Here is a 22,379-nt window from a genome sequence, read left to right on the forward strand (position 1 = left end):
GCTTTAATAGAATTCATATCCTACAATGACATAAATAGATTTTTTAAATGACATTTGTATTTGTATGTCAAGCAGAACAGGTGGGGAAAGCACATCGTGAATACAGGGCCTAGGAAATGAAAGAGATTGACACAATATAAAACAGTCCTAAATGCTGACGTTTTGGTTTCACTGCCTTCTCTCTCTCTGGCACTGTATTGAACAGGAAAGCTGTCACCTAAATGATGCTTTTAACACATCACAACCGATAAACGGTGTGCTGACGGTGTGCTCTCCATGAGGACTATGATAGCTGTTCTGTCTGTCTGTCTGTCTGTCTGTCTGTCTGTCTGTCTGTCTGTCTGTCTGTCTGTCTGTCTGTCTGTCTGTCTGTCTGTCTGTCTGTCTGTCTGTCTGTCTGTCTGTCTGTCTGTCTGTCTGTCTGTCTGTCTGTCTGTCTGTCTGTCTGTCTGTCTGTCTGTCTGTCTGTCTGTCTGTCTGTCTGTCTGTCTGTCTGTCTGTCTGTCTGTCTGTCTGTCTGTCTGTCTGTCTGTCTGTCTGTCTGTGTGTGTGTGTGTGTGTGTGTGTGTGTGTGTGTGTGTGTGTGTGTGTGTGTGTGTGTGTGTGTGTGTGTGTGTTTAGAGATTAGGCTTGAGCTCTTGACCGTAAAATGGTTATTGACCACCAGGAGTTTGCGATACTGATTTGTCGACTTGTCTTTACATTTACATTTACATTTAAGTCATTTAGCAGACGCTCTTATCCAGAGCGACTTACAAATTGGTGCATACACCTTATGACAACCAGTGGAACAGCCACTTGCATCTAAATCTTGTTGGGGGAGAAGGATTACCTACCCTTACTTACCCTATCCTAGGTATTCCTTGAAGAGGTGGGGTTTCAGGTGTCTCCGGAAGGTGGTGATTGACTCCGCTGTCCTGGCGTCGTGAGGGAGTTTGTTCCACCATTGGGGGCCAGAGCAGCGAACAGTTTTGACTGGGCTGAGCGGGAACTGTACTTCCTCAGTGGTAGGGACTGGATGAACGCAGTGCCCTTGTTTGGGTGTAGGGCCTGACAGAGCCTGGAGGTACTGAGGTGCCGTTCCCCTCACAGCTCCGTAGGCGAGCACCATGGTCTTTACTGATAGCACTTCGGTGCGAGCTACTCAAACACAACATATCCCTTCAAGACACACTGCTGTACATACAGGGCTTGTTTAAGACTTATCATACTGGAACTTGACCCCCCCCTCCTTATGAGATTCCGTTGGATTGCTTGTCAGATTATAAACGTCTCAGTGTCGAATACTTAAGATGCAAGTGAAAGTGATGACCTTTGACCATCAATGGACAAAATTATCTCACGGAGGGGAAGGTGTAGCAAACCACGCAGAGCAATACAAGTCAAGACTGCCACCGAAAGCAAGGTTGTCAAGGTTTGGAGGGAGTGCTAAATATAATCCAAGAATATTAACAATGTATGACAGCAAACATCAAAAACAGTCAAATAGAAGACCACAAAATATAGTACATGACATTCACTCCAAGATACCGTTAGATTGATCACGGGACTGATTGAGCATAATCTGGGTGTATCGCATCATATGAATCTTATTAGGTCATCTCGATCTAACTAAAAGCCTCTTCCATTTTATACAATATCGGATTGTCGGTTTAGATCTTCACTCGCACATAATCACCTAGTTCTGACTAGCTACATCCTCAAATAGGCCTCCTTCCATCAAAAAGCATTAGATAACAGTCAAAGTACAAATACAAGTATTGCAGACAAAATCCTCATAACCAGCACTTAATGGAGAGACAGCATGCAGGGGGGGATTTCCCAAATATATCATTCAGGTTTGTACTTGGCAGACAAGCACAAAGCTCAGAGTCCACCGCAGACCCGACTGCTAGAAACTAACACAACCAAAAACTAACAAAGCCAAGGACTTTACTTTGTTGTAAGTTGCCTCTCAAGATAGCCATTGGTGAAAAAACCTGTTACATAAAAAGGCATTTGGTCTGATCTGATCTGTGTAAATACTACGCTAGTGGCTCTAAAGCAACAAAAACAAACAGAGAATAATCAAATCTACCCGCAGGACTTGTCAGTCCTCCCTAATACCTTGTGAATTTAGAAAGCAAATGAATAGTTCAAATTTGTAGCGAAAAACCCCTTGACCCAGTTACCGCTGTGTAAACAGACCGGTACTCAAAATCCAGCTTTCTGTCAATAATCTACCGAGTGTGTTTGGTCATGCTTTTGTTCGAGGTGGAAATATGTTCAGCCATTTCCTTGCCATGTGTGATACAGACGAATGTGTTCAGTTGACACTGGGTAAATAGTATTAGGTATTTGGTACCGTGAGCCAGGTACAGCTGGTGTTGATAGTCGTGTAATCTCGAGCTACCTCTCTCTCCTAAAAAAGTACTTTAAACCGTGGCTTACTAAGACATTTAGTAGAAAGAAAACTCATCTTGAGCTCGGAATCGACTTAAGATTCAGTATTTTGGGAACGGAGGAGACTGATTAGTTGCCGTACTTCCGAGGACACCAACACTCGCATCTTTTCTTGCATGATAGTGACGGAATTTTTGTTTCAACATTTTAACGTTTAAATGTTCATACCCTTAAGTTTTTACCATGCCTCCCAAACAGAGTGGCTTCAACTGTATCCAGCAAAACAAAGGGATGCAACTAATTTACAGAGCACATTAAGTTAATTTGCGGAAAATGCAGGGACCAAGTGTGAAAATTAGTCACTTTCAACAGCTGCTGAAATGTGTTTTTCACCTCCATCGCCTGAGGGGTCAAATAGAATTCGAGTTGCGAAATTGTGTCCGGTCTGTTCATTAACGATCGTAATGTATCAGCTTTGACAAGAAGCAAGGTATCCCATTACAAATATGCATGGGAATTTCTCTAGGAGTAAGAGGAAGGAAGGAAAGCACAAGAGGAAGAGATGGAGAGAGGGAGGGAGGGAGGGAGGAAGACGAGGTTAGAGTTTGGGGGAGGAGAAAGCTCTCCAACCTCAGGTATCCATTCGGTCTCAGTGAAAAATAGCATCCTCTCCCCACTCGCTCTCTCTACTGATTGTTTCATGTGTAAATCCCCTTTTAGATCCTATAACTAATTCAATGTTTCTGATTTGCTATTAAAACACCCTCAGCTAATGCGTAAGATTATGGGGACTCCATTGCTGAGTCAATCAATTAATCATCGGCTGCCCTATTTTCTATTTTTCAAAACCTCCTTCACAGACGAACACGCCCACTCATTCTTCATTCAGGAAGACACTGAAAATGTACAGGAGTCAATGTATAGAGAGGAGCCTTAAAACCGATTAGCTAACAGTAAACTGGAGCCTCTTTTAAAAAACGCTTTTCCCCCATAAATGTATGTAAAATGCTCAGTCTTGTCAATACCAAGATAAATGAATGCTCTTTTTACGTGGCAGGTTCATTACGAGGACAAATGGCCTCTCACAGAAATTGCACTGTACCAAGCTGAACACTGTTCCTGACAAACCAAACATCCAAACATTCCATTGCAGCCTGACAGAAAGGGTGGGAAGGGTGGTATTTCTTAGGACAGGCCCTCTAAACTGACCCCACCTACTGTTCCTCCATGCCTGCAGTCCATGTAGCCCCAGTCGCCAATCTGTTACAGCCATCGATGTCTAGAAGACTAGCAAATCACATCAACTGACCTGAGTGCAACAGAAATGTATATGATACCACTGTGAGGCTCACATTGGTGCCTGTGCATATACTCTCTGAGCTGCAACATTTATAAACATGACGGATTAGCCATGATATCCCTCCATTTCCACATAAGCAAAGGAAGCAGAGCGAGGGAGGAGGAAAGAGAGGGGTAGGTAGAGAGGTAGGGAGTGAGAGTGTGTTGGATGCCCCAGGGGTCGGGCTGAAATGGACGGATAAAGAGAATGATGAAAAGGAGAGATGGAGCAGGATGGGAACTGGAGCCTTCTCTCCACAGGCACTGGGGCCTTCTCTCCACAGGCCTGGCCAGGCAGGCAGTCAGCAACAAAGCTCTGTCTACACTCAAATGCTCGCCTAGCTTTGTAGACAGCAAGTCAGTTCAGGCAGATGTACTACCTTTGAGTGGTGGAGATCACTTAAAGGGAGCATGGACAGAGGGAGGGGAGGTAGGGAGAAAAGGAGGGAGGGAGCTAAAAAGAGAGGAGTAGATAGAGAAAGAGGTAGTCGCTTCTTCCATCTACCACTTTTTCTTTAAACACCTCTCTCTTTTCATCATTTTTATCCTTTGACACCTTCCTCCTATCTTTACATGAGTTTGTCTTTTTTATTTCCGATAGAGATCTGTACCTGTAGCTGTACCTCTCTCTCTCTCTCTCTCTCTCTCTCTCTCTCTCTCTCTCTCTCTCTCTCTCTCTCTCTCTCTCTCTCTCTCTCTCTCTCTCTCTCTCTCTCTCTCTCTCTCTCTCTCAATCCGTTTACCTTAAAAACGGAACCTAATTTGTTTAGGGGGGTGTCTTCTACGTCAACTTATCAGCCATCAGCAATTTCTTCTGTTATGATTACTAATATCAAGAAGAGGGGCATAGGAAGAAAAAAAAAGCTACTTCAGAAAAGCTTCGAGCTATTTACCAAGCACAAAGCAGAGATGAAGTCTCCTTCTTTTTTCTTCATCAGCCGGGAGGCGTACGCTCGGGAGCTCTGGTTTTAACAGTCCCTCAACTTACATTCTCTCCTTTGAGCACATTAAGCATTCATAAATAAATAAGCCGTGGCTAGGAATACATAAACAGTGCAGTAGTGCTGGTTATTTCATAAAGATGCTCTGTGATGATGCCCTTAACACTTAATGCCATGAGGACTTTTAGTCATTTCAATCTCTTCATGTTTTAATGTGGCTATTATTGTGCGTCTAACCTGTTACAAATCATTTGGGGTATGTATTATACACAGTTGAAGTCGGAAGTTTACATACACTTAGGTTGGAGTCATTAAACCAAGTTTTTCAACCACTACACAAATATTTGTTAACCAACTCTACTTTGTGCATGACACAAGACATTTTTCCAACAATTGTTTACAGACAGATTATTTCACTTACAATTCACTGTATCACAATTTGACTGTGCCTTTAAACAGCTTGAAAAAAATTCCAGAAAATGATGTCATGGCTTTAGAAGCTTCTGATAGGCTAATTGACATCATTTGTGTCAATTGGAGGTGTACTTGTGGATGTATTTTAAGGCCTACCTTCAAACTCAGTGCCTCTTTTCTTGACATCATGAGAAAATCAAAAGAAATCAGCCAAGACCTCAGAAAAACAATTGTAGACTTCCACAAGTCTGGTTCATCCTTGGGAGCAATTTCCAAATGCCTGAAGGTACCACGTTCATCTGTACAAACAATAGTACGCAAGTATAAACACCATGGGACCACGCAGCCGTCATACAGCTCAGGAAGAGGACGCATTTTGTCTCCGAGAGATGAACATACTTCGGTACAAAAAGTACAAATCAAACCCAGAACAACAGCAAAGGACCTTGAGAAGATGCTGGAGGAAACAGGTACAAAAGTATCTATATCCACAGTAAAATGAGTCCTATATCAACATAACCTGAAAGGCAGCAAGGAAGAAGCCACTGCTCCAAAACCGCCATAAAAAAAGTCAGACTACGGTTTGCAACTGCACATGGGGACAAAGATCATATTTTTTGGAGAAATGTCCTCTCGTCTGATGAAACAAAAATAGAACTGTTTGGCCATAATTACCATCGTTATGTTTGGAGGGAAAAGGGGGAGGCTTGCAAGCTAAAGAACCCCATCCCAACCGTGAAGCATGGGGGTTTCAGCATCATGTTGTAGGGGTGCTTTGCTGCAGGAGGGACTGGTGCACTTCACAAAATAGACATCATCATGAGGTAGGAACATTATGTGGATATATTGAAGCAACATCTCAAGACATCAGTCATGAAGTTAAAGCTTGGTCGCAAAAGGATCTTCCAAATGGACAATGACCCCAAGGATATTTCCAAAGTTGTGGCAAAATGGCTTAAGGACAATAAAGTCAAGGTATTGGAGTAGCCATCACAAAGCCTTGACCCCAATCCCATAAAAATGTTGTGGGCAGAACTGAAAAAGCATGTGCGAGCATGGAGGCCTACAAACCTGACTCAGTTACACCAGCTCTGTCAGGAGGAATGGGACAAAATTCACCCAACTTATTGTGGGAAGCTTGTGGAAGGCTACCTGAGACATTTGACCAAAGTTAAACAATTTAAAGGCAATGCTACCAAATACTAATTGAGTGTATGTAAACTTCTGACCCACTGGGAATGTGATGAAAGAAATAAAAGCTGAAATAAATCATTCTCTCTTCTATTATTCTGACATTTCACATTCTTAAAATAAAGTGGTGATCCTAACTGACCTAAGACAGGGAATTTTTACTCGGATTAAATGTCAGGAATGATGAAAAACTGAGTTTAAATGTATTTGGCTAAGGTGTAAGTAAACTTCCGAATTCAACTGTTTGTTTTGCTTGGAAGAGCTGTTTTTGAATTGTATTTCTGTGCTTCCCATCATGTACAGGTCAATGCCAAAATAAAGGAAACACTTTATTTAATGCTTTAATGAGGGACACAGTATATGGAAAGCATGTGTGGTTCCTGAGTTAATTAAGCAAATAACATCCCATCATGCTTAGGGTCATGTATAAAAATGCCCAGTTGCCCATTGTTTTGGCTACACACGCACGCGCGCGCACACACACACACAAAGAAACAGACAGTCTTTCTCATTGTCCCTTTCCCCCTCTCTCACTTCCCAATAGGGTGAGAATGGAAGCATCCAAGACATATGAGATAAGGAATACAGTCCTGAGATAAGAAATACAATCGCATCCACTAATCATTAACTAACAAATAACATCCACATATTAGCCTGTTTAGCTCCACAACATATCTATAGGAGGCCAGCGGAGTGTCGGAGACCAGGTGAGCCTCCCAGCCAGGCAGGAAAACAAGCAAGAAGATAGGCCTGTGACATATCCTATTGGTTCATTAACCTTCATGTACCTTGCATTAAGAAACAGCAAGGTCAGTTTGGTCAAACGGGCATTCCTAATGACCTGGCGGCAGGTAGCCTAGAAGTTAACAACATTGGACCAGTAACTGAAAGGTCGGTGATTTGAATCCCCGAGCCGAATAGGTGTAAAATCTGTCGATGTGCCCATGAGCAAGGCACTTAACCCTAACTGCTCTCGATAAGAGCTTCTGCTAAATTACTCAAATGTGACTCCTTTCATGAAACTAGGTGTATGCTGCACGTCACTACTTTACAGGAGCAGCATTTGAATATAAACATATGATTTTTTTCTAAATGCATTTTTTTGGCCTAAATGCCTTGTGGAACATAATAACAAATTTGTATTCCATCCATAATTATGAATAAAATTGTTAAATTACGAGCCTAGTTGGTTTAGCCATGGGAAAAGTGAGGAACCTTCCCACTAGCCATGATTGGCTGAGATAATGAATGGGATGGACATTCTGGGAGATGAGTTTGGATTGGTCTGCCATGTAGCGCGCTTCTGTCAATAACGTGAGCTGTTCAGTATGTGTTTGACAGTCCTTTCTACTGCACCGTTTTTGAAAGATATAATGCTAGCAATCGAGAACTACAAAAAAGTTTAGCTACTTTTCTCAACAACATTGATGCCCTGAATTTATCTGTCGGCAGATCAGTAGGAAAAAGTAATGGGCTACTTTCTACACACACCACGGTCAGTGTGAACCGGAGTGAATTTACACACAGCTGGCCAAACAAGATGTAGCTACAAACCAAACGGAGTTAAGAGTTCCAGTCTGCCGTGAAACGTTCATCCATGTATACGGCTAAGAGTCTAGTTACATTTTCAGATATACGTTTCTAATTTTGTCAAAAAGTATTTTTTATTGCAAGTCAAAGCATACTGTTAGTTAGCTAGCAAAAGTTAGCTTGCTGGCTCGCCAGCTAATGTTATGTGTATGATCTGTGTAGTAATATTATTTGAATCAGAAAACCATTTGCAAAGCTAATGTTAGCTAGTAACATTAAACCTAGTTTTTTTACATTTAGCTACGTGCAGATTCATATGACAGTTTCTGACAATGTTTGTATTGGTAGTAGTATGAGTTGGGGTTATGCCAGTTCATTGTTTAGCTAGCTAGTTACCACGTTGGATGGATTATTACATGACCCAACAAATTAGCAGGTGTGTCTGGGGGTGATTACGGCCATCGATTGTATTTCATGAACATGTGTACATGTCTAGACAATAGGGACCCATCCACTTAGCTAGGTGTTGATGAGGAGTGGTTTTAGCATTTCCTTCACATTACCCATGAATTTAGACAAGTGTGTCTGGGTAAGCATCATCTAATAATGATACAAATATTTATAAAATATTTTTATGTGGACACTTTCTGTTTTTGATATTGCTACTATGCAAGTACTATCACTGTACCGGTTACACCTTCTTTTTCCTGTGCATGTGAAAAATAAAGTTCGATTTGATTTGATATAGCATGTGTTTATCACATGGCTTCACATGTGAATTCTTAAAGAGATGGGTGGCACTAAGGCTTAAAAGGGTGTGAATGATGGTGAATGGGCGTAGACAAAGAAGAGCTCTCCAGTAGGTGTACCAAAAAAAGGGCCATTTTCTCAAAAGTGGGGTTACAAGTTCATTCATCACACTCAACTGCATTGTATGATGGACAATTCCCTAGCTCTGAGTCTCTAATTTTATTCAATGTAAAAAACACAATTTCAATTTTTGCTACATAAGACCGAGTGATTTTGTGTATGTAATGTGCAAGGAAGACATATTTTGGACACCAAAATAGTATAGAATTATATTCAGATTACTCCTTGAATGACGACATGCACCCTTTTTTAACTTGCAAACCATGCTCTCCAATATAAGAACACTTACCAATTTTCTCCCTGAACCATTTTAGCGTAACAGCACTGAGCTATTTTACAGGCCATGGCTCAGTTCTCATCCATTTGGGCACGGTATCGTCTTGATGCAATTTCCAGAGAACATCTACAGTAAATGTCTGAGAGAACAGACTTTATACAAGTTCATGTCCACCTGAGAAGGGCAGCGCTACATAAATGGCAAGAGGAGAAAAAAAAGTTCTACATTATTGAAAAGATTGGGGCTAAGAGTATGCTACAGAAAAGGGAGATTACTCATACTTGGGCTAACACTAGGCAGAACGGACATCATGGCTCCCAAAAGGCCTTAATGGAGTCAGGTTACATCATTCTTTTCTAATAAACAGACAGAAGTTTTCCCAAAGTTACTGCCGCATAAGTTGGGGTTTCTCCATGGGACGTTGGTGGTTTTGTGGCATGCATTACATAAATGGTTATTTCTAGGCTCAAGGTCTAGCCATAGGACACTTGAACCTCGCAAAGTGAGTTTGAAACTCGTGGGAAACGTTTGGTTCGAAAGACTTGTTCGCAATGTGTTCCATACATCCACCAAAATGCTATGAATTAGCAAAGAATGTTATGTGACACTGCAAATAACGCCAATGCTTTTGTCTAACATAAGTGTGATTGCTTTACTTATATTGTTTGTAAATATAATTTATTTTTGCATTGTATTTGTAAATGTTGTAAATTTGTATGATTTGTGTACATGCAGGGCTCCCTTGAAAAAGACGCATTGGTTCAAAGGGAGTTACCCAGCTAAAATAAAGGTTAAAGGCCCAGTGCAGTCAAAAACATGATATTGCTGTGTTTTGTATACAGTGACGTCCAGACTATGAAGTTAAAGTGCAGACTGCCAAGGTTTAATTTGAGGGTATTTTCATCCATGTCGGGTGAACCGTTTAGAAATTACAGCACTCTTTGTACATAGTCCCCCCATTTTAGGGGACCAAAAGTATTGGGACAAATTCACTTATACAGCGCATTCTGGAGCAAGTTTTCATCAAGGATTCTGTACATTGCTCCATTCATCCTTGCCTCGATCCTGACTAGTCTCCCAGTCCTTGAGCTGAAAAACATCCACACAGCATGATGCTGCCACCACCATGCTTTACAGTTGGGATGGTGCCAGGTTTCCTCCCAACGTGACACTTGGCATTCAGGCCACAGAGTTCAGTCTTGGTTTCATAAGACCAGATAATCTTGTTCATCATGGTCTGAGAGTCTTTTGGTGCCTTTTTGGCAAACTACAAGCAGGCTGTCATGTGCCTTTTACTGAGCTGTGGCTTCTGCCTGGCCATGCTACCATAAAGGCCTAATTGGTGGAGTGCTGCAGAGATGGTTGTCCATTTGGAAGGTTCTTCCATCACCACAGAGGAACTCTGGAGCTCTGTCAGTGTGACCTCTTGGTCACCCCCCTGACTAAGGCCTGGTACCGTTCACCAGATCTGTGCCCCAACACAATCCTGTCTCGGATCTCTACGGACAATTCCTTTGACCTCAGAACTTGGTTTTTGATCTGACATGCACTGTGGGACCTTATATAGACAGGTGTGTGCCTTTCCAAATCATGTCCCATCAACTGAATTTACCACAATCAAGTTGTAGAAACATTGCAAGGATGATCAATAGAAACAGGATGCACCTGAGCTCAATTTCGAGTCTCATAGCAAAGGGTCTGAATACTTATGTAAAAAAATATATAGTTTAATACATTTGCAACCTTTTTCGCTTCGTCATTATGGGATATTGTGTGTAGATTGATGAGGATTATTATTTATTTAACCCATTTTAGAATAAGGCTGTAACGTAACAAAATGTTCCTAGAAAGCAATGACTACATTAAGCTTGTGACTGTACACATTCTTTGAATGTATTTGCTGTTTATTTTGGTTGTATTTCAGATTATTTTGTGCCCAATAGAAATTAATGGTAAATAATGTATTGTGTCATTTTGGAGTCGCTTTTATTGTAAAAAAAAAAAAAGAATAGAATACGTTTCTAAATATTACATTAATGTGGATGCTACCATGATTATGGATAATCCTGAATGAATCGTGAATAATGATGAGTGAGAAAGTTAGATGCATAAATATCTCAACCCCCCTAAAAATGCTTACCTATCCTGTTATTGTAAAAAGTGCTGTAATTTCTAGATGGTTAACCGGATATGGATGAAAATACCCTGAAATTAAAGCTTACAGTTTGTATTTTAACATCAGTCATTGTATCATTTAAAATCCAAAGTGCTGGAGTACTGAGCCAAAACAACAAAACATATTGCACTGTCCCAATATTTTTGGAGCTCACTGTATATTTACACACTATGAGGTTGGAATAATATCGTGAAATGTTTAAAATTATAATAATGCCCTTTTAGTGTAAGAGCTGTTGAAAAGACCGGAAGAAATTTCAGCCTGTTTTGGTGGGATGGCGTTTTGGCCTGCCTGGTGACATCACCAGACAGTCCAAGCTAAATTCTTGCCTGAGAAATTTCTCTTTGCTAAGAAGCTGTAAGGGGTGTGTAATCGGTGGCAGGGAAGTCAGACGCAGGAGAGCAGAACTTGGTAAAAGCCGGAGCAGTTTAATAGCAAAACCCACGGCATAAAAAGAACAAGAATAAGTGGCTACAAAAACCCGTCGCGCACCCAACAGCACGTACACAAGCACTTACAATAAACAATCCCACACAAAGACAAGGGGAGAAAAGAGGGTTAAATACACAAGAACTGATGGAATTGAAACCAGGTGTGAGGAAAAACAAGACAAAACACATGGAAAATGAAAAGTGGATCGATGATGGCTAGAAGACCGGTGACGCCCGAACAAGGAGAGAACCCGACTTCGGCGGAAGTTGTGACAGAAGATATGTTTGCTTCTTTTGGTATGGTACTTAATTGTAACTCAGAAATCATTCGAAATTGAGATAAAAACATCTGCATTGTGCCTTTTAAATAAATCAATACAATCGAAATAACCCAAGATCGTATGATGACAACTATGGAAAAACATTCAACAAAAGTTAGGCTATTTGTTCCCTTCCTTGTTTTTTTAGCAGTCTAAAGTTGTTTGGCTTTAATTAGCAGTACCCTTGCAGGCAGGTTTTTAGAGGTTTCTCAAGAGCATCATTAGATGCATTAGAAGTGACCCTAAATTGCCCGATTAATGTACTAGAAAATGACTTGAGTATGGCTGAGATCAAAGCGAAGCGCCTACATTAGCACCCCTTGACTCCTTGGCTCAGGCTAATACACTCCCACTTTATGACCTTCAAGTCCCCACAGCCCATGGAATGCTTCCCGGTAACGATGACACATTCCACCAAACAGCCCCTTGTCAATTGTGATGATTGTGACTAGTGTGTGCAAATCGCTACTTACACGCATACCTTCCAGGTCTGTAACATGATATAGAGCAACAGAACTAATGGAGATAATTGAAATTATTGAGCTATTATTAATTTCCTGTCACATCCTTTGATTTGTATGGTAGTGCCATTAGTGGGATGAAACCTACAGTATGCGATAGGTATCTCTCACCAAAATTGGGTATTGGAATGTTTAGGCCTTGACATTTGCTTGTCTGGCCTGTCCATGTAGCAGATTAGTTAGTGGGCATTGTTTTTTTTGTATTCTCCAACCTTTTGGGGCTATTAACAAGTAAAATAATTGTTGCTAGGAGATGTGACAAGAAATTAGCATTTTCAAATCATTAAGCAACTAATTGCGCCTCCCATTTTAAAACCTGAGGTCATTACAGAGGACACTGATATAGTGGAGCACCAAGCAGAAAATACTAGCCCCATCTGTCTGAATCGATAATGATTAATTTATAGGGGGTCATGTTTGCTTTTATTTTGAAAATACTCCAACATCCTGACCACCACATTATCTATCATTTTAACAGTGCAATCCCAGTCCCTTTGTGGCTTCAGCAGATGTTTTCTCATTCGTTATTGGACCATAAAGAAGCACATCCATCTTGATAGCAGCCAGCCGCAGGTCATTTCTAGCTAAACACCACGACAGCACACTTTTTTTTGTCTTAAATCACACTCAGTACTGTACAAATACCAATTCGCCACCCTAGACTAATTAAGCAGGGAAATTTAAGAGAGAATTATCTTCCGCCGAGAGATCAATTTCTTTGAGGACTGTCGACTCAATCTTTATAATTACAATCATAAATAACTTGTCATTATCTGTTCCATTTTTGGTGATGAACGAGACTGAGGAGATTTAGATTTGAGGGGAGAGCCAATACAAGACTCGTCTTTTTGGCCAACAGATTTATATTATAATGTGCAGCTTCACCACAGTTTTACAATCATTCCGAGGCTTGGGGTTGATTGAAAAATGTGCATAATGCAAGAGCTATCTATCTGGACATATTTATAGAAGACGGACAATATTGATAAAATACCTTAATCTGCAGAGTTGAAATTTTTACATTTACATTTTGGTAATTTAGCAGATGATCGAGAGCAATTTACAGTAGTGAATACATTTTAATTTATTTATTTTTTACTTGTCCCCCTGGGAAATGAAAACACAACCCTGGCATTCCAAACACCAACTGAGCCACACGGGATCACATGGGACCACCACAGTTTAGAAGAAAATCCTCAATCTAAAATGGAGAAATGTAAATAATCTGTGTCTGTTCAATTAGACCTGATGACTACTTTTTGCTCTCATGCAAATAACCAACTGCCATGCTCCACTTGTTGCTCAACTGCTCAGGAACCAGAAAGAAATTCGAAATTATACTGCTTTATGACCGTACCAAACATTATGCTACACTTAAAACGCTATCTAGCAGTTTATAATTATTCCTTATTTCTCCCCTCAAAAGGAGTTCACCTGGGTTGAAGTCAGCAGGATTTTGAAAGTCCCTATTTATTGATACTTCCGCAGCCCAATTGTGTGTTCTGAGTGTTCTGTTTTGTAGCATGGGGTATGTACAGAACTTTCCGGTGAACCAAACAGCATTGTGTTCTCTCTCCTGGCCCACTATGCTACCTTGTTCACCTTCTGCATTGCCTTTCGCAAACATAGCGATCTCAGGCTCTGCAATTGTACAATAGCCACCTGCTTCGCCCCCACTGCGTGCCTTGCTCTGGCAGTCCAAGACAGCTGAGGCAGCAATTTGCTTCACGAGCAATTTGAACGCTCAGTTAATGTTTTGTTTTTCGGTCAGGCTGTGCTTGTTTTAAGTACAACCTGGGACGTAGGCTACAGAGTAGAAAGTACAGAGTTGAGAAACAAAGTCATGTGAAGAATTAGTATTAAGACCATACAACACGACACAGAAAAATAGTCCTTTAGGATTTGAAATAGAAATCCTTGCAAAATAGTATGGTGAAGAGGACAAACGTGATGTATCTGTGTGGGTAGGCGAGTGCTTAAGACTATTATTGGTCGAGACGTATTCTGTTCCTTGTTGGATTCAAAGAGCAAACATAGCCTGGGCACTGCAACTCGAGGGAATGATGAAAGAAAGAATACGATATAATTTGTCTGGGTTCTACTCTGAACTTCAGACTGGGAACATTGGTTTAAGTTTATCACTGTGGTGAATTTATGCCAGTACGGCCTACAAACACATAGCAATACACAAATTACTTTTATATAGACATTCTTATTGGTTTTACGTGGGTGGAACTTCATAATATTCACGTTTTCCTCTCTTTACAGATGCAGCAATTCATTCCCTAATACACATGTTCTCATTCAATATTACACTATTCAAACTGTACTCTAGTCGAGTGTTTGAAAACCGCAAGATGTAGAAAGTTAAGCATGTAAACTAAGTTGTTGTCTATAGGTGTAACGATTCCCGTTGGTGGAAGGAGAGGAGGACCAACATGCAGCGTGGTAAGTGTTCGTCATATTTTAATTGAAAAAACTGGGGAAAACAGGCTACCTAAGTTTGATTCTCAATTAGAGACAATGAACGACACCTGCCTCTGATTGAGAACCATACTAGGCCAAACACATAGAAATATAACATAGAAAAAAGAACAGACTACCCACCCCAACTCACGCTCTGACCAACCTAACACAAAGACATAAAAAAGGAACTAAGGACAGAACGTGACAATAGGCTCCTTCTGAAAATATTATCCTTCCCCTTCAACGTGGCCACTTTTCCAGAGTGAGAGCACCCTGCGACAGAAATGGAAATAATGCAATTTGTTTTGGCCTTTTATCCGTCAGAGTAGAGCGACTTCCTATTTTACACTCTGTCAGGTTGAGCACATCTGCACGCTTGTGAGAGTGGCGAAAGAAATTACGATTCACAGTATAATGGGAATAAATGGATAGATTACCTTTCTTAATCATGAATGAATCTGCCGTGAAGAAAATTGACATAGCCATAGCACATGATAATAGCATACGATTGTGCTGCTGAAGTAACATGAGGTCTGTGTGCTTGTGTTTGGTGCCTACTTTTGGAAGGCAATTATTTAAATTGACATGCCTACTATTGAAAATCTTTGGCTAAATGCTCTGGTTGACATGTAATATACTGTAGATATAGATTAGTAGTTAGAATGACAAAACGGATAGTTCTCTCTCTATCTAAAGTATATGGACACTTGGCTGACATATTGGCTGATGCAATAATTTTCTCATTTGGGAATCAATGTCTTATTGATGTCTTGTCTCTGTGTATCCTGGGGGAATATGAAAAATATCCTACAATACAAGAACACCTTTTGTAAAATCAGACAAAAAACATCAAATGTTAAAATGTAACACAATACACGGATATCATCAACACTTACGACTCCATTTGTTGTGCTTCTCTGACTTCTCGTATCACCCTTCCTCTTCAGCCATTTTGCAATTTCAACCTCAAATTATATAACCTTCATTCAAACACCCGTATCACATATGACATGACTTAAGTCATCTCCGTGTTGATCATAATGGAGGGGGGGGGGAGAGAAAGAAACAGGAAAAAATGCAATATGCAAATGAGGTCCCTCATTCATTGGAAAAGTAGATTCTGGGTACAAACATCATTACACTCGCAGGTTTTGCCTTTCACGCAAATTACTTTCTCTAAGACAGAGAAGTTCATTACTAATGGCGTTTTCTATCAAGTCCGCAGCCCACCCAAATGCTAATATCTCTGCCACTGGATTCTTCACCTCGCAGGCCTGACTCTTCATTGCTGTGGCAATTACAACAATGTTACTTTTCCCTCTTTATGGAATTATCCATTATCTCCTCCTGGAGCTAGCTACCAGAAATAGATGCTAACCTATCTCCTAGCACAGGCCACTGGAGCTCAAATGAACTAAATGAACAATTCCTTTATATGTATCACTATATTAGTAGGGTCTTCATTTGTTCATGTATCTATTCCGTCTGTCGCATCACGGCAAGAGGAATACAAGGTTAGAGATAGAATCTCCAAAGCTCCTAGCTACGCCGGCAGATGGAACTCAGATTTGACTTTTTGGTGTATCAAGCCCCAAATAAAGTACAAGGCAGAGGAATTTTGTACATGGCTCTTTAACAAAATGGCCGCAAATACAGATATATTCTCCAAGGGAGATACAGAACCATGTCGGAGATACGTAGACTATTTTTGGAACAGAGCAGAGATAGAATAGTATGTCTACGCCTTTATTGTGTTATGTATTATGCATTGTTCTGTAACATTGTAAAAGTACACGACCCTTACATTGCCCTATAACTGTACCCTACCACCCCACTCTCTAACGTAAAAAGCTTGACCTTGCAACGGGCACTTGCATTCTCGCTCAGTAGACTACATGAATAAGACACGAGGCCTCCAAAAGAGGTTGCGTTCTGAAACACAACTTCGACAATGTTTGACTTTGGTTGGTTTCGCTGGCCAGAAACACATTCTAGAGAAAAGCAGGTGTTAAGACAAGATTTGTTTTGTTGTTGAATGTGCTCATTCAGGTAGAGTTTGGCAAATCTGTTGAGGGTTTATGTGGATGTGAAAGTGTGTGTGTATATCTGGGCGTCTGGTGCATGCCCGAGTGAGTGAGAGAGATCTGGCTCTCATCTGGCTTGACCAGAAAGCATTACTTTATTGCAACACAGAAGGGCTTTCTGCTGCGGGCTATGTGGCTTCGCTCATCGTCAAAGCGGTGATAGGACACCAGGAGAGATAGGGAACTAGGGACTGGTAACATAACTAGAGTGCCTACAGAAAGTTTTCATACCCCTTTACTTGTTCCACATTTTGTTGTGTTGTAGCCTGTTGGTTGTTGATCATTGCTAGAAGAAGGCACAGTGATGCCGAAACGTTGGTGGTTTACCCAATAAATGACTGTGTTTATATAAAGTGTGCAACTCTCTTAGTTTTTATAGATCATTGCAAGACAGCCATAGATTCTTAAGTCGATTTAAGTCAAAACTGTAACTAGGCTACTTTGTAAGCAACTCCAGTGTGTTTTAGGTTATTGTTCTGCTAAAAGCATACCCATAACATGATGTGATAATAACATAACATGATAACTCAGTTGGATTTAATTTCCCTGCCACATTTTTTGCACTTTGACTTTAGTTCCTTATGGGAAACAGGATGCATGTTTTAGAATATTTTTAATCTGTACAGGTTTCCTTCTTTTCACTCTGTTATTTAGGTTAGTATTGTGGAGTAACTACAATGTTGTTGATCCATCCTCAGTTTTCTCCTATCACAGCCATTAAACTGTTTTAAAACCACCTTTGGCCTCAAGGTGAAATCCCTGAGTGTTTTCCTTCCTCTCCGGCAACTGAGTTAGGAAGGACGCCTGTATTTTTGTAGTGACTATACACTATCCATAATTCCACTTCGTCATTATGGGGCATTGTGTGTAGGCCAGTAACACAAATTCACAATTTAATCAATTTTCAATTCAGGCTGTAACACAACAAAATGTGGAAAAAGTCAACGGGTGTGAATATTTTCTGAAGGCACTTTACATGCTAATGCCTTAGCTGAGCTGAGAGGCATAGGGTCTGTGAAGCAGATACAATGACACTCATTTCCCTCGCCTGTCTCTGTGTAAGTGTGTGTGTGTATACAGTATGTGCCTGCATGTTACAAATTCATAAAACACACACACACACACACACACACACACACACACACACACACACACACACACACACACACACACACACACACACACACACACACACACACACACACACACACACACACACACACACACACCGAGCCATAGTGTAAACATGGGGGGAGGCTGCATGGGAATCTGCCACCTTTCCCTTTCAGTGGGCCCTCGGGGACCGTGCCAGGGGCCTTGTGTTCGCCTCGGCGGTGGAGATAAGGAAGAGATGACAAGGCGCTTCAGAGAGTCGTCAAGCCAGCTCATTCCTTTAGGTTGGGAGCTCCCCACTCAATAGGAACTCATTTTCCATGCTGTGTAATTGTGGGGGATAATGGAACACACCTCATTCAGAGCGCCAAGGCATTTTATATGCATTTTCTCCATTCAGAACATAACAAGTCTGCTTTAGGGAGATAGGTCTAAAACCACATTGTCTTTTTGAGTCCCGGGATAGTGGGCTTTAGCATTTCAATAGGATGTTGTGTGGAATCAAGATAAGAATTTGCTTTTTATATGTACAGTATGTGCTAGTGATTATGATTGTGGTGCAAGCAAATAACTTCTGATATGCGACAAATGTTTGTATTCAAAGGAAACTATTGTGAATTTGCACTTCCTATGACAGTGCATATATCTCAAGCAACTGCAAGTATTACAGAGTTACAACCAAATATAGGAAACTCATTTAGTTATACAGTTAAATTATAAGAGGGGCTAAAACATGATAATTCATGACCTATATGATGGAATGAGCCACTTACATTTGAGACATTTCATTGTTTTAAACCTGATTCAAAGAGCCATTTCTTTCTCTCCAGTTAAGTGAATACTAAAGCAGAAGCAGATAAGCCAAATTAAATGTGATTTGAATATCGCTGAACTTTCCATTAGAACACCAAGAGACAGAAATAGAAACTACTCTGCATAACTCAACCAGCATCTTAATTATCATGTCAGGAAAATGTGTTAATTGATTTAGAAAATCCAACTTATTTGGCTAAGTTACTAATTGAGTAAGACTAATTAAGTCAGTACATTCAACATGAGTGGAACCAAAACCTGATATTCAACTATATGTGTTGAAAGGGAAAAGAAAGAGGACAGCAGAGACATAGAAACAAAGAAAGTCTAGCTTACCTGGTTGGTTAGTTGAAGAAACTGAGAGTTAAATGAACAAGAGTTAGCATTTCGGTTGCAGAGAAAGCAGCACCTACCACGTAAAACAGTGAGTCTCGTAGTTGCACTCAGCTCTCCAACAGTGTTGGAGGCGACGCACTCGTATATGGCTTCGTCTCGGGGCGTACGCAAGGGCTGAATTCTCAACACCGAGCCAGAGCCGTCATCGAACTCAATCACCTGCAGGTGCGAGAAACAAGATATGTTAAAGGAGTTTTTTTGTTCACAATCGGTGACGGAAGCTTGCGCAGAGCAATTCCATCCACTCCTGCAGCAGAGAATAAACACATTTGGCCTACAACACTTGATGGTGCCAAACACACTGTGCTTCCCGTCAGAAAACTATGAAAGCTGCTATGGATAGTATAGCCTCATATTATATGCTAATATCAGCTCTTAATAAAAGCACCTTATTTGAGTGAGTGTTTGGGAGTATATGGGCTCTTTCTGAATTGTCTAAAAAGTGCATCCACCATCCACTCACCTTCTCTCATTTATTGCTCTGACCTGAGACAACTGACCAGGTGAAAGTCAGCCTGAGGCATGTCTTTTCAATTATGTGCAGGTGAAGGGGAGGAGACGAGGAGAGGATGGAGTTTTAGGCAATTGATATAGAACCCACGCATTGTGAGTATAAGAGGAAAATATCCCATGTCTGTAGCATGTAGATAATGATTACATCATTGTCAATATTGATCAATGTTTTGTATGGCTAGTTATGCCCTTAGACTGTTATCTATGATTGTGTTTATGATTGGCTACCCACTGGTATAGTTATTACCAGGGAAGTTGTGTTCAGAGAGCTTATTATTATATAGTAATGTATTGGAAGATTAAGCATAATATCAATTCAAAGATGGCTCACAGCTCTCTGAGATCAGCTTTCAATCCGAAATATGACTTTATCTTGTGTACTAATTATTGGGAAGATAACCAAAGTGGACAACTAACTTTAAGAATGGGAAAGTATCTATTGGCCAGTCAGGAAATTAATTACTTTAACTTTTATGTCTGTTTTTATATTTTATGTTAATTTTGGTTCGCCCCACTCTTAAAGTTGACACACTATTTCTAAAAAAAACAAATGTATCACATTGAAATATATCAAATGGGACAGAACATTAACAAACAATTAAATGTGGTTCGATAAACAGTAACGAACAATTGTTATCACCATGACGTGATAGTAGTACAAAAAGACAGGACCGATTGTTTTGGACGGACGACACAAAATGTTCACAAACGGGTGTTTTGTAGCTTTTACAGCTATCGTTGCATGCTGTATACTCACTGTTTTTAGAAAGCCCTGTATCATAACTCATTTTTAAGCATTTTTAGGTAGGTTTACATACAACAATGGACTGGTAAGAACCTCTGCTTCATACACACACGCATACAGGCACATAAGCACACACCCAGACACACACGTACAGAGGACCGGCCTCGATACTCATTGGTACAGTTCAGAGCATATCATTTCACGTGTTAGTTTAACAAAACACCTTGGCGGTTCAGTGGCCGAGCGACAATGGTACATTTGGGCAATCATTGCAAGAGCATGTGATGATGGTAAGTAAAAGTGCTCCCTTCCCCATTTCAAACTCAAAGAGAAAGAAAATGGGATTGAGAAAGTCTCAGTGTTTCTGTAAAGGGAAATGGGCTTTGTTAGGGATGAGGAGGCGGCGGCACGTGAGTGGGGGAATGAGGGTGGTTGCACGCAAGCAAGCAATCTTCGCGGCGGTGAAGGGAGTGTTAGCAAGCTAGCGTGTTAGCATTCAGCACGTGGAGCGGCGCAAATGCGATGCACTCTGATAAGATTCGATTTCTGCCCGGCGTGTGAGATGCCAAAGATGCGAGAAGGTTCTCCAAACCCAGATAAAACCACTACTGCTGAGTAGTAGTGTGGCAAGAAGCCACACTATGATACACTCCGAAAGGGAATGACACAGAAATTAATAGAAATCTTATCGGTGTTCGGAGATGATGTGTTATTTGTCATGGCGATTAAAGAGAAGAACAAATCAAAGCTTGCAGCCAAGCCAAGCAGGGAGGGGGACATGCATTTAGATAAAGATGCCACGAAGCAAAAGAGCTTTGAACCACAGAGCTACATCGCTTTCGTTTTGCATAAGGCAGCCAAACACAGCATTAATATAGGTATCTGGGGCACACCATTTCTTCCCCCCTTTCATCCTTTCTTTAATTACAAATCTGTCACCAGATCTCTGTGTACTTGCTCATTATAACTCAAGCATGTCAGACGGCCTGGGCCAGCGTGATTATTAGAGCCTGCTAATGCGTGGTGGCAAAGGAGGTTTGCGCGAGAGGGGGGTGGATAATGTGTTAGGGGTTTGGGGGAGGACCAAAAGCACTGTTGAGCATTCCCGTTTTTGTCGAGCATTTTACATCAGAACAATAGACCTAATACCTCAAATCTCTGGTTGCTGACTTTCTTCCCCTTCTTGTTCCAAACGATCTTGGGGCGTGGGTCTCCCGTCGCTTGGCAAATGAAGGACGCCACCCCTCCTTGCACGCCTGTTTGGTCATTGGGGGTTCTTAAAAACTTTGGTGGTGCTGGAAAGAAGAGAGGGGGGTGAGAGAGGACATAAATAGTTAGTGCGGGGGCTAAGTGTTGTAGAGAGCAAGTCATTTCTCTCCCTTATCAACGTGCTCACACCAGAAGGTCACAAAGTTTCCGATGTCAGCAGTTGCACGGTATCGCTAAGAGGATTGTCTTTGGAGGTCAAAACAGACTCTGTTTGGAGCCTGCATTGCTTCTCAATGCGGAAATGTAAGATCAGATACATGTATAAGGATGCAATAGGATAATAGTTATAAGGATGCAGGTAGTAGGAATACAGATATAATCCTTGTAGTAAATACATTCTAGTGTTGTAAATGAAGTCATCCATTTGGAGTGCAATACAGTATAGGGACTACATATATAAAGTGGAGGAATAAAAGATTGGGGGCGAAGGTTTAGTGATGTATTTACATATTATTATTATATTATATTATTATTATATATTATATTTAAACAGTGTGTCTGCCTATAGATTGAAAACACACTGTGGGATGCATTCAGTCATTTCATGAGCATACTTCAATGAAAATTCCTGTTGTAAATACCAGCTGAA

The 22,379-nt window shown here is 40.8% G+C and overlaps 1 protein-coding gene across 14 annotated transcripts in view; it reads right to left on the reverse strand.

Moving 5' to 3' along the window:
* LOC118391984 (receptor-type tyrosine-protein phosphatase delta-like) overlaps positions 1–22,379 on the reverse strand; it is a 377,633-nt gene that overhangs the window by 95,943 nt on the left and 259,311 nt on the right. For all 14 annotated transcript variants that reach the window (XM_052459507.1, XM_052459505.1, XM_052459506.1 and 11 more), the window contains 2 exons: positions 21,671–21,816; positions 19,281–19,422 (listed from right to left, as the gene is read on the reverse strand). In XM_052459507.1, coding sequence (XP_052315467.1) covers positions 19,281–19,422; positions 21,671–21,816 — 288 coding nt within the window. The remainder of the gene's footprint in view (positions 1–19,280; positions 19,423–21,670; positions 21,817–22,379) is intronic.

The sequence above is a fragment of the Oncorhynchus keta genome, chromosome 13, assembly GCF_023373465.1.
Source record: "Oncorhynchus keta strain PuntledgeMale-10-30-2019 chromosome 13, Oket_V2, whole genome shotgun sequence".
NCBI classification, from domain to species: domain Eukaryota; kingdom Metazoa; phylum Chordata; class Actinopteri; order Salmoniformes; family Salmonidae; genus Oncorhynchus; species Oncorhynchus keta.